The sequence below is a fragment of the Camelina sativa genome, chromosome 19 (genome assembly GCF_000633955.1).
Source record: "Camelina sativa cultivar DH55 chromosome 19, Cs, whole genome shotgun sequence".
NCBI classification, from domain to species: domain Eukaryota; kingdom Viridiplantae; phylum Streptophyta; class Magnoliopsida; order Brassicales; family Brassicaceae; genus Camelina; species Camelina sativa.
In genome coordinates this window covers 1,171,828-1,183,872 of record NC_025703.1, presented here as the reverse complement: position 1 = coordinate 1,183,872, position 12,045 = coordinate 1,171,828, and the positions used below count along the sequence as shown (strand labels likewise).

Sequence of the window (12,045 nt, the reverse complement as noted above, 5' to 3'; positions counted from 1 at the left end):
CCTAAACATTCATCTACTATACAAGCATACACCATCCACATACTAAACCATCTAATTTATACAATAGCATACATTCATCTAATTTATGCATCCACATGCTAAATATTCATCTAATTTATACAAGCATCCACATCCTAAACATTCCATCTAATTTATACAAGCATACATTCATCTAATATATGCATCCACATGCTAAACATTCATCTAATCTATACAAGCAACCACATCCTAAACATTCATCTAATATAAGCAACCACATCCTAAACATTCATCTACTCTATGCAAGCAACCACATCCTAAACATTCATCTAATATAAGCAACCACATCCTAAACATTCATCTACTCTATGCAAGCAACCACATCCTAAACATTCATCTAATATAAGCAACCACATCCTACACATTCATCTAATCTATACAAGCATACATCCACATCCTACACATTCATCTACACCATCCAAGTCCACATAATCTATACAAGCATACATCCACATCCTACACATTCATCTACACCATCCAAGTCCACATCCTACACATTCATGTACACCATCCAAGTCCACATCCTACACGGTCTCATCTATACAAGTACACGTCACACACCATGCTTATACATCTTTTACTAGCCGTCAGTTATACTACACATACACACGTCACACATGCACCCTACACATCCATCTAAATCATCACATAAATATTACAAGCATTCGGTCACACTCAACCAAAAAATATGGCACGTTCGCAAGATTCTCTGTTCCTTAACGTTCTCCATCATTTCTCCGTCTGCACTTCTCAAAGGATCTTGAATGTGAGGGATCGGATCGGACCACTTGTCCCATTTTGGCCTTTTCTCTACACAATCCTTTTGCATTTGTGTTCTTCATAAACATCTGCAAAACGAGATCAAATAAATAAACCATTACAATCCCTTCAGAAAATTTTAACAAATTATACAAGTATCACTAAATCCAAAAATGAAAATCTTATGCCGAGAAAAAAAGAAGTAACACATTCAGACTTGCTAACGCACGCCCATTCTTAATTCTTTTTTAGAAGAAATACTAAGATAACAAGACAATGTTTCAAAAATATATTCTATCTACATGATTTAAATATAAATTTAAATCAAAAAGCAGAGCATGATTTAAATATAAATTTCAAAGTGACAAATAAAACAATGCTACCAAATTAACGAACCATGATAGCTTCAACCAAAAAGGAAAAAAAAACAGGGCCTGAGATTAAGAAATTCACTTTAAAACTATATAAATAAATGCAAGATGTAGGAAACATTGCCGTTTAAAAAATAAAAATGTTAAAGGACCAAAGGCGTGGTGTTACCTTGTAGGGGTGATGATTCTGAGTCTCTATGGTAGTCGGTCGGGGAATGAGGAGATCAGAGAGATAAGCTTGAGTTGACTCTGAGTCTCTATGGTAGTCGGTCGGGGAGTGAGGAGATCAGAGAGATAAGCTTGAGTTGTTGGTAGAAGAACATATATCAAAAGATTTTTTTTACAAAACAGAAAGTATTATTTGGACATTTGAGAAATGAAATATTTGAGGATAAGAAAGAACCTCTTGATGTCTGAACGAAGGAAGACGTAGGTGTCTGTCTTCTATATATAGAGATTATTTCCAACGGTCACATAAGTTACCGTTCGGCTGAAACAAAAAGAAAAGATTAATAAAAAAATGTTACTGTTGGGTAACGTTCGAATTTACTATTCTCTACAACGTTCCCACTGATGTTACCGTTAGGCTGCATAAAAAGAAAAGATTAATAAAAATGTTACTGTTCGGTAACGTTCGAAATTACTTACTATTTTCTACAACACGTTCCCACTGATGTTACCGTTATGCTGAATAAAAAGAAAAGATTAATAAAAAAAGTTACTATTTGGTAACGTTCAAATTTACTATTTTCTACAACGTTCCCACTGATGTTACCGGCGGTGACCACATAGACTCGAATTTTATGCGCGTGATTGCCACCTCTCTTAATTCATCGCGTAATAATTAGTTTAGCGCGTGGAAATCCTTTTTTTAGTTACATCTATTGTATTTTGATTTTGGTTATCTGTATACGAAACTTCAAAATTCAAAAATCAAATAGAGTAGTAGAGATTAGAAAAGTAAATACAGAAAGGATTAAAACGAAAGTGAAAAGAAAATAATCGAATGCAATTTCTAGTTTGTAACTCCTAATGTGCTGACATTATTTTCTTCTCTCGAGTAAAAAAAGAAAAGAAAAGATTATGATTCTGTATTTGCCGAGCAATTTCAGCAATAATAATGATGAATATATTATTACACTGAATTTTTCTCAAATTATTATCTAAATACAAGTCATACAGATAGACAAATTATAGGAAAATTTGAAAGTAAAAAAGTTAATTAGTAATGTATTTATTTGTACAAAAGATTGAAAGCAGGCAAGTCTCTGATGCTTGAAACATCATCCAGTGCCAGCTCACGTTCCAATTGTGCCCTCGTCGATTTCAGGACGTCCTGCGCCCAACACATTAATTTCCGGTTAACACATAACCGACACGAAAAATTCATAACCAAAAAGCTTGGTTCTCAAAGACATTTCACATTAAATTCCATGTAAGAAGCTCGTTTGGCAAGCCATTGTGCATCCATCATTTGGAAAGCTATACAGTAAAGATTGTCGAATGCCATTTCGTCTTCTTCCAGAAATGCCATGAACCTTATCCCGGCTACTGTTGATGGTTTACCTGTCAAAAAACAAACACACGAACACATTTGGAAAATAGGAAATATGAAAAGCTTTGATCAGTTTTTTTAGCTGGTTTCTTGAACCTTTTTTTCTTTACCTGATTGAAGATCTAACATTTGTGCCAACATGAATGAGATATTGATGCCAGCCACCGCAAAAGGATATTCCCATTCGGCTCTCGTTCCATCTTGCTTGTGTAACAATCTCTGGAAAGATTCCTGTCATAACGAAATCACTGAATCTTGTTAGGGTCAGAGCGAGTCAGAAGAGATAATCCCCCTATGCATAAATTCAATTTTATTAATGGGCATATATAAAATTCAAAGATATGTAGATGTGAACTATAGATGGCATCACAAACCGGATAGGTCTTTGCAAAGAAGATTAGATTCTCCAGAGATATATATCCTCCACCTCTACAAAAAGAAGACCAATTATCAGTAAATTGACTAGAGAGAGATTAGGAAGATTTGCATGAGCAAAGCTAATATTGTGTACCGAAAATCTGTTGAAGGGTCTGTTCCTTGCCAACCCATTTCCTTCCAGAGTTCAGATTTAAGAGGTGGTAGTTCCCTCTGTGGATAAGCTAGCCTCCACAGTTGTCTAAGAGCATCCTGTGAATCATGACATTACTTCAATTTCGACAAAACATTGCATATACGGAATTAACATAGAAATCAAGCAGACAGAGAGAGAGAGAGAGTCCATGAGAACACTTACTTGATGCTCCATTCGAGATCCATCAAATGGGATTTCTATTCTTCGCTTTATGTTTCTCAGCCTTTCTTCCTAATAAGAGGTAATAAAATACAGTACAGAGATCAAATTGATAGTGACAATGGACCATGGATAATTGGAAACAAAATTTTAAGGAACAACAAAACCAAGCAGTTGAGAAACAGAGAGACCATAAGAGAAAGTAATCACTGTACTACGTAACGTAGGCTTCCTAATAAACCACATACAAAAGTAAGAGACTTAGAGGCACCAAGCAGAAACACACTCTGATAACTTATCTAAATTATTTTATCTATTTGTCTTCCAGAGTTACCATTATTCTTCCAAATACAAGCCAATAAAGTATTTTGTAGTCTTGCAAACGAGACAGTGACACAAGCAGTCTTACACAAACTCCTAAAGGTACCCCAACAATAAAACCAAGTAACTGAGCAACGGAGAGAGACCATACGAGAAAGTCATCACTTTACTAAGTAGGCTTCCTAATAAACCACATTACAAAAGTAAGAGACTTAGAGGCACCGAGCAGAAACACAATCTGATAACTTTTCTAGTTATTATTCTTATATCTATTTGCCTTCCAGAGTAACCATTATTCTTCCAAATACAAGCCAATAAAGTATGTTGCTTCTAGAAACGAGACAGTACAAATCCAGTGACACAAGCAGTCTTATAAAACTCCTAAAGCTACCTCAACAATGCTAAGACCAAGAACCTAATGTGAAAATGTGAGCTTCAACGAGATATGGTATAGGCTGATACATTATACTCCTCTTAAACATATCCTTTGGTAACTAATGTTCAAAAGATAAGGTAGATCCTGTGAATTACCTGTAACATACTAAGAGGCGGTGGCAAAAGCCTCCCACCAGCACCTGTTTGACCAAATGAAGGCAGAAAAAGAAACCTCCCAAAAAGTGAGCCAGATCCAAAGACAACTTTGGCTGCAAAACCAAGAAACAAGTTATAATGGGATAATTCCCCTTTTAAAACAATCAAGGAGTGATAATAACAAGAAAATAATAGCCATACCTATCCACTGAGCCCATTGTGCAATCAACTGAGAAAAGATCAACGTCCAGTGAACTTGCTGTCTCTTCCGTTCTTCTTCCCAAATATCCTCCAGAGTACGTTCCTAAGAGACACACAACAGATAATAAATAAAACATAAAAAAGGGTTCTTCTTCTCATCTCTATTCAAAAACAAACACACACTGAAGCACTAACCTCATTGTACCCATCTCTACTATGATTATCAGTACTACTATTTCCTAACAAAGGTTCGCTACTTCCTAACAAAGGTTCACTTAAAGTGTCGGAGTCACTTGCATCATAACGCTCATACTTCCTCCCATCTACATCCCCGTGATGAAGCCGCCTTCTCAGAGTCGCAGATGCCATCTTGTAAAACAACAAATACAAGCGAATAAGCCCCTGCATAATAATAACACCAGAGATATAACCAATCAAACAAACAAACAAAAAATGAAAATTTGAGACTGTATAATGCAGCAGAAAGATCAAAATCAAAAGCTTTTTCATTTGACCCTAAATTCTACACAAGATCACAGAACAGATCCATGCAAAGAGAAATCAATTAGACAAAACCAACCCTAACACAAGCTTCATCGGAAATCAAAACAAAGATAGAATTTTTGTCAACCTAACAAATTACAAAACCGATGCATCTGCGTTAAAATCACACCAACCATTGAATCGTTTGTGAAAAAATAATAATTGAGAACATCAAACAGAGCTCCACCACAACAAACCCTAATTTGGAGATAAACGAATAGACTCATCAAACACAAAACAGGATCGCATCTAAAGTCCCCAAATTTCTCAGATTCGTCTCTCAACACCAAATCACAAGGAAACATTACAAATTCCAAAAAATTAAGATAAGATTATAAACAAAACACAAATTTACCGAATTGGGTTTGATCGATTCTCTTACAAGGGAACGTGATCTGAGAGTGAACAAAAAAAAAGAAAATATGAGAGCTTTGCCTTCGAGAGAAAGCTAAGAATAAGCTCACGAAATCTGAAACCCAAAGGAAACTGTCGCCGCCAAATCTCTCGATTAATTAATCCATCCCTCTCTTCTCTCTTCTTACAACGTTACTTTAATCTAAAAAGCTTTAACTAATTTTTATATTTCTCTTTTGTTGGTCAACGACGTGTACGCAATGGTTAAATTTATACGACCCGGTTTACGTTTCTGGTTTAGACATTTTTAAATTAAATTGGCCGATTACTTATACCGGTTTGACCCGAACCGAAGTGATCCAGATATTCATCCATCTCTCAGCTTTTCTCCAACAGATCTAATCCAATTTGCGAATTCATCTAAAAAACCCTAAACCCTCACTCCGGTTCCGGCGACGAAACAATGACGATTCACGCAGCAGTAATCCAGAAGCTTCTGAACACAGGATCACATCTCGGCCGTCGAGCCGCCGAGCATCATTTCAAGCAATACGCTTACGGGACGCGTAACGGGATGACCATAATCGACTCAGACAAGACTCTGATTTGCCTCCGTAGCGCCGCTCATTTCGTAGCTAACCTCGCTCACATGAGAGGTAACATCTTCTTCGTCAACACGAACCCTCTCTTCGACGAGATCATAGAGCTCACTTCTCGTAAGATCCAAGGCGATTCGTATAATCATAACCGTGCGATGAATCTGTGGAAGATGGGTGGGTTCTTGACTAACAGTTACAGTCCTAAGAAGTTTCGATCTAGGCATAAAAAGCTTTGCTTTGGTCCTACTACTATGCCTGATTGTGTTGTTGTGTTTGATACTGAGAGGAAGAGCTCTGTGATACTTGAGGCGTCGAAGCTTCAGATTCCTGTTGTTGCGATTGTTGATCCGAATGTGCCGTTGGAGTTCTTTGAGAAGATTACGTATCCTGTGCCGGCTCGTGACTCAGTTAAGTTTGTGTATTTGTTCTGTAATGTGATTACTAAGTGCTTTGTGGCGGAACAGAGGAAGTTGGGGATTAAAGATGGGAGCAATGAAGATTTGATGAAGGAGTTAGCTGCTTGAATTTGGATATTTGCTACCAAAAAGTATGAAACTTTGTAGTTGTTTTTTCAGAGTCTGGAATAATTGTTCTTCAGAATTGTGGTTTCTTCAACTCTGAAACTCTGGGTGTTTTTACACATGGATGATTTGCTTTCTCTGATGGATAACTCACCTGTGTAAGATTGTTGGGTTTGTAGGTTTTTACATTTCGGTAAACTCATTGTTGGAAATGCATAGACATATCGTAATTGTTACTTCTCAAGGTTTTCGAATGACCCATCTACAGGTTAAGTTTGAGCTGTCTAGTAAACTTGAATGTGACAATTCTATGGTCTTTACTGAATTTATTCGAGTTTCTGTCATGTTCTTGGTTTTTTGGGAGATCTCTGGTGAGGCTGGTCATATCTCTCGCTTCTGTAGTTTGTTGTTAAGCTTAGAGGTTTATATCTCTCGATTTTGTATTATCCTTTTCATCTCCTTCAATTGTCTAATCCAAAAGATGTAGTCTTTATCTTTGCTTGTGGCTTGTAGTTCTGGTTAAAATAGTTTAACTTCTGGACTCCCATGTTACTAATGTCGTAGAAGTTGCTTTGCTTAGAGTCTTCACATTGTATCTAATCTGTTCTCCATCAACCCCTCTGTCAATGTTTGGTCTGTTTTACTCTTTGATTTTGCCCATCTTTGCTATAGCTCCTATGTTTTAGTACCCTGTGTCTGGGAGATGATCTGTTTTACCATTAATTGGGAATAGACTCGGAANAAAAAAAAAAAAAAAAAAAACAGAATCCGTTGCTCATCCAATCCGAATAGCTAACTCTCAGCACTTCCATGACATCTTTATTAGGCAAACTTTCAAGCCTAGCTAACTGTACCCTCCCATACTTTCTCAGTCTCTATGGTTAACGAGTCTAAAACTCTTAGGGCTAGTGTAAGACCAGACAGAAGATGGTTCGTGAACGTTCTTCAGATCTCTGAAACGCAAGAAAACGTCAGTTTCCCAGAGAGCTGATGAAGAAGATTTCATCACTGTGGACGAGAGAACTCAAGAGAAAGTTTTCAACTTTCCTTTTCCTCTGTTTTGATAGAGGTCTTAAAATCTTGAAAAGTTGCAAGTTCAAAACTTTTTGGTGTCACAAGATATCTCAAACGTCGCCCGCGTGGCAGAGTCAAAGGTCAAACCTTTTTTCTCCCAAAAACATTCCTAAATTCTCCAAAATTCACACACACTCTTACTTACGAAGGAGAAGGAGAAAAAAAGAAACTAGAATTGGGGAAGAAGATGTCTTCCGTTGCAGCTATGGTTTTCAGGAGATGCAAATCGCTTCTAGCTCCTGTGTCTAGCTCGACCTCTTATGTGCTTTCTTCTTCGAGAGGTGTAGTAAGCACAGCTGGATATACCAAGAAACCGGCGGCGAAAACGAAGACCAAGCCTAAGCCTAAACCTAAGGCGAAATCAGACTCTCCAGCGAAGAAGACACCGAGGTCTACTGGAATCTTTAAGGTGACTCCTGTGTCTCCAGTTCTCGCTCAGTTCCTTGGTACCGGTGAAACTACGCGTACCGACGCCATCAAAGGGATTTGGACCTACATCAAGTCCCACGATCTTCAGGTTCCTCTTCTTTTCTCCCTCTCTTTGCTTTTGTTACATATTCGTAGAATATAGGTCTTGTATGTAGACGAGAACTGCCGGAAAAAGATAGCTTTTTGTGGTACTTGATGAACTACTTGATGAACTTAGTTGAGAAGCTGGATGTGGTGACCACCCAAAAAATTTTCACTTTTGTTTTCAGATTTCAGATTTGTGATCTTTTTCATCTCCTTCAATTGTCTAATCCAAAAGGTTTATGCTTTTGTCTCTGAGAATGCGACTTGTTGTTCTGGTTAATGTAGATTGCTTTTGGAGTCTATGGTTTACTAATGTTGTAGAAGTTGCTTTGTTTAGAATCTTCACATTCTATCTAATTTGATCTCCATGATTTTTCCCCTCATGTGCCTGTTTTACTTTAGCCTCTGGTTTTGCCTATTCTATGTTTTATCCTGTCTGTGACATGATTTGGTTTCCAAAACAACGTTCTCTTTTGGCATTAAGAACCTAGAAAGCAACCAATTATACCAATCTCTATCAGGATAAAAGTGCAATTAGATTGAGACGTTCTTCTAGTATCAAGTTAGGGAATACTACTTTAATGTACTTTCTTAACATTTTGGTGTTGGGTTTTTGGTTGCAGAACCCAGCTGACAAGAGGGAGATATTCTGCGATGAGACATTGAAGCTAATCTTTGAAGGGAAAGACAAAGTTGGGTTTCTGGAGATTTCAAAACTCTTGTCCCCTCACTTTGTGAAGACTGCTTGACAAAATACCTAGCTTCGTTTGGACACTCCTGATTTGGGTTTTAAGTAACCTCTTTCGAGTGATCTTTTGGTGTGAATGTTGTCAATAACTTTTTTAACTCTTTTTCGTTCCCTGTTCCCAAACATGGTTTGACTAATGAAGAAATGTTTTGGCACAAGGTCTCTGAAGTCTTGGATGGGTTACACTTAAATCTAATACGCATGGGGCTGCTCGAAACATTTGCAAACTTTGGAAAAAAAACAGAGTCACTGCAAAAGAGTAATTAAACCATTCAAATCACAAGCTTATTTTATTACTTATCCAGCAAGTTATTTACCATGGTTTTGAATGAATAAATTTACAATTTTACTAGCATATATACACCAGTCGTTAAAGAAAGAAGAAAGTTTTGAATCCACAAAAGAGACAAGAACAGAATAACTTTTGCAGATATACACAAAACCATTTTCATAGATTATAGGGTATTATTATGTACATATGTCATGCATCTTTGATTGTAAATTGAAATCAGATGATTCATTGTATCTTCTTCTCCTCCTGATAACAAAATCAATCAGAGGTGAAGCTTCAAACACAGTTTCCAAACACAACGCCATTGTTTTGACAAAACACTTGTAGCCCCAACCTCTTTAACCGGAAGGAGTGACAATATCTTCACCAGTAAATCTTCAGGCAAATCAATCATATTTTGTATTCCTTCATGTTTGGTGTTGGTGATATTTTCCATTACAGAAGAAGAAGAAAAGCCAAAATCTTTTCTGTTCCTTTTCCCTTATAAGTAAGCGCCAAGTAAGCTCCTCTGTTTCGCTACTAATTAATTTCGAAGACTTTATCGATTGTCAAATTTTTATATTCTCTTTTCTATATCAAATTAGCATATAATTATTTCAATTAAAAACCAAATCTAGTTTGAAAGAAAAAACATATATATTTCCCCAACAAAGTTTTGGAAGTTTATTAACTAGTGGATTTTCAATTTATTTAAAAATCTAACAAAAATCATATGTTATTAAACCATTCATCTAAATTTCCTGTCATCTAGTGTTATTGCTTAAATTTTTTACAAATACTATTTAATAAATTTCTACATTGGATTTCAAACCTATTTAATTTTCCTATTAAATTTTTAACATATTTGAAAGTGTTTAAAAATGAGAATACAATTGAAAGTGCTCAAATGCAACCTTTTTATATATTTTAAAATCAAATTACATATGTTCAGTATTCAAATCAATATTGCAAGTTAGGTTGATTCACTATTTCTTGATTGCTTTCAAGAATTGTCTTTCGGTAATTTTATCTAGCTAGTTCCTTGTTATATATATGGTTTTGTAAGCTGAAAAGCCAAACTGATTATCAACAGAAGCAAAACCACATAAAGGGGGACTTGTTGTTGAATGACGTTGTCCTTTACCTTGTCCATCACAAGGAAAGAGGTTCTAAGAAAGCAAATTGGCAAACTAAAAAGATGAGGAGAAAAAAACTTAAGAGTTAGATAACACAAGGTAGTATCGCGCAAGTTAACTGACTCAATCTCCATCTGCTGTTTCTCTTCCAACTTGGTCCATATAAAAAGCATGGTAGCGGTTTGGGGTTCAAAATTCTAAGATGAAAATAGTAGTCAATTTTTTCCCTTCAAGAATTCTTCGATTGCAATCAATACACAAATCAGCTTTGAGTCTCGTCAGCAAACTAGCCAATCTCCGCTGAGAGGAAGGATCTTCATCTCCTTCAGTGTAATATTTCCGAGAGGGGTCACGTGGTAATGAGAGTACAAATGTAATAACTATCCAGTATGGAGAGCATCTAGGACAAATCACTACAATATCGACATCATGAATTGTAGTTTCCGATGTTCCCAAAGATACAGCCATTTGACAAAACACTCGTCGCCACAACATCTTTTGTCGGGAGGAATGACAAAATCTTCAACAATAAATCGTCATGCAGCTCGCTTATATTTCTCATTGTACACTGAAACATCACCAAAGAGAAAACAAAAGAATTATTTAGTAACAATTCAACGAAGAGATAAGTTGGTTGAAGAAAAAGATAGAGATCACACAAAGGAAACACCTCTCTAGTTGGAAAGAAAACCCTATAATCAAATTGAAGTTGAGTTCACAAAGACGATCACGGTAAATTGTAGAGGAAGGCCAAACTTTTGTGTGTTCCTTCGACGTCACGGCCAACTGGCCAAGTACAGAAACCCTAATCACGGCCAAACTTTTTGTTAGTTAGTTTGTCTCTCGAATAGTATCATATTAGATTTACCTTTTTAAACCCACGTGTGTATACCGCTTTCCACGTGTGTACCGAGGAAATTCTAACATGGCAAATAGGCAAACTTAAAAAGACCGAGAGTAGAAAGAACAAAAGTTTGATGATGATATCAAAACCACAAACTTCATCGTGTTACTAGAACTAGGCAAATTGGCAAAACTTATCGAGTTAAATTGTATACCTCTGGAACTTAACTCCATCCACCATCCTTATCGCTCTTTCTTTCTCGGAATGGCCTGATTTTACCGGGAAACCAAAGTATGCCCTGATTTAATTAGTACACACCCTTCTTCACCTTGTCTCTCACTCACCGTCACCTATAACACCACTTTATAGAGGCGTTAAAACCCTTGGACTTGAGCTGTTGCAAATTAAAGGTTGAATTGGCTCCTCCAAGGGGGTTTTGGTTTTGCCGAAACCATTCTTGAACATCAAATGGACAAACTGTCCTTCTCATGAGTCATGACATGTGCAGCTCCTTTGGCGTCCAACAAAGACAACTCAACCAGAGATTAACTTATTATATATACTAACTCTGGTTCCCTTTTGCTTAACTTGAATTAGCACTTGTGTCATTGATAAAGCTTGCTCATCACGTTCTCATCCCCCGCACTTTGTGAAGACTAGACTGCTTGACAAATGACTAGCTTAGTTTGGACACTCCTGACGAATTTGGTTTTGAGCAACCTCTTTCGATGTTGTGGATGTTGTCAATAACTTTTTAACTCTTTTCGTTCCTTGTTCCTAGCTAGACATTGTTTGACTAACGAAGGAATTTTTTTGCTTAAGATCTAAACTCTTGGGATGGGTTGTTAAACTCAAATCTAATTACGCATGGGGCTGCCCGAGCCAAGTTTAAGTAGGCTCGAAGGATTTGCAAACTTTGGAAAAAAAAAAAAAAA

At 36.7% G+C, this 12,045-nt stretch overlaps 3 protein-coding genes and 1 long non-coding RNA gene across 7 annotated transcripts; 2 read left to right on the top strand and 2 right to left on the bottom strand.

Moving 5' to 3' along the window:
- Positions 509-1,573, bottom strand: LOC104763988. The gene is made up of 2 exons (XR_763709.2): positions 1,339-1,573; positions 509-887 (listed from the first exon to the last, which is right to left on the bottom strand). It is a non-coding gene; the product is annotated as an uncharacterized LOC104763988 (long non-coding RNA).
- On the bottom strand, positions 2,257-5,625 carry LOC104763985 (ELMO domain-containing protein A). Of its 4 annotated transcripts, none has more exons than XM_010487402.2 (10): positions 5,406-5,625; positions 4,703-4,909; positions 4,508-4,610; positions 4,307-4,419; positions 3,458-3,526; positions 3,236-3,351; positions 3,099-3,153; positions 2,835-2,955; positions 2,593-2,735; positions 2,257-2,505 (listed from the first exon to the last, which is right to left on the bottom strand). In XM_010487402.2, the coding sequence occupies exons 2-10, from the start codon at positions 4,874-4,876 to the stop codon at positions 2,404-2,406; spliced, it is 996 nt and encodes a 331-aa protein (XP_010485704.1). In that variant the 5' UTR covers positions 4,877-4,909; positions 5,406-5,625; the 3' UTR covers positions 2,257-2,403. The 4 variants fall into 4 exon arrangements, with proteins under 4 accessions (XP_010485704.1, XP_010485705.1, XP_010485706.1 ...); XM_010487403.2 differs by having other exon boundaries at positions 4,703-4,876; XM_010487404.2 differs by having other exon boundaries at positions 5,433-5,625.
- Positions 5,789-6,785, top strand: LOC104763984 (ribosomal protein S2, mitochondrial-like). The gene has a single exon (XM_010487401.2). It carries the CDS (start codon positions 5,868-5,870, stop codon positions 6,525-6,527), a length of 660 nt encoding a protein of 219 aa, XP_010485703.1. The 5' UTR covers positions 5,789-5,867; the 3' UTR covers positions 6,528-6,785.
- On the top strand, positions 7,692-9,014 carry LOC104763983 (protein TRI1-like). Its single transcript, XM_010487400.2, has 2 exons — positions 7,692-8,115; positions 8,735-9,014. Exons 1-2 carry the CDS (start codon positions 7,786-7,788, stop codon positions 8,858-8,860), a joined length of 456 nt encoding a protein of 151 aa, XP_010485702.1. The 5' UTR covers positions 7,692-7,785; the 3' UTR covers positions 8,861-9,014.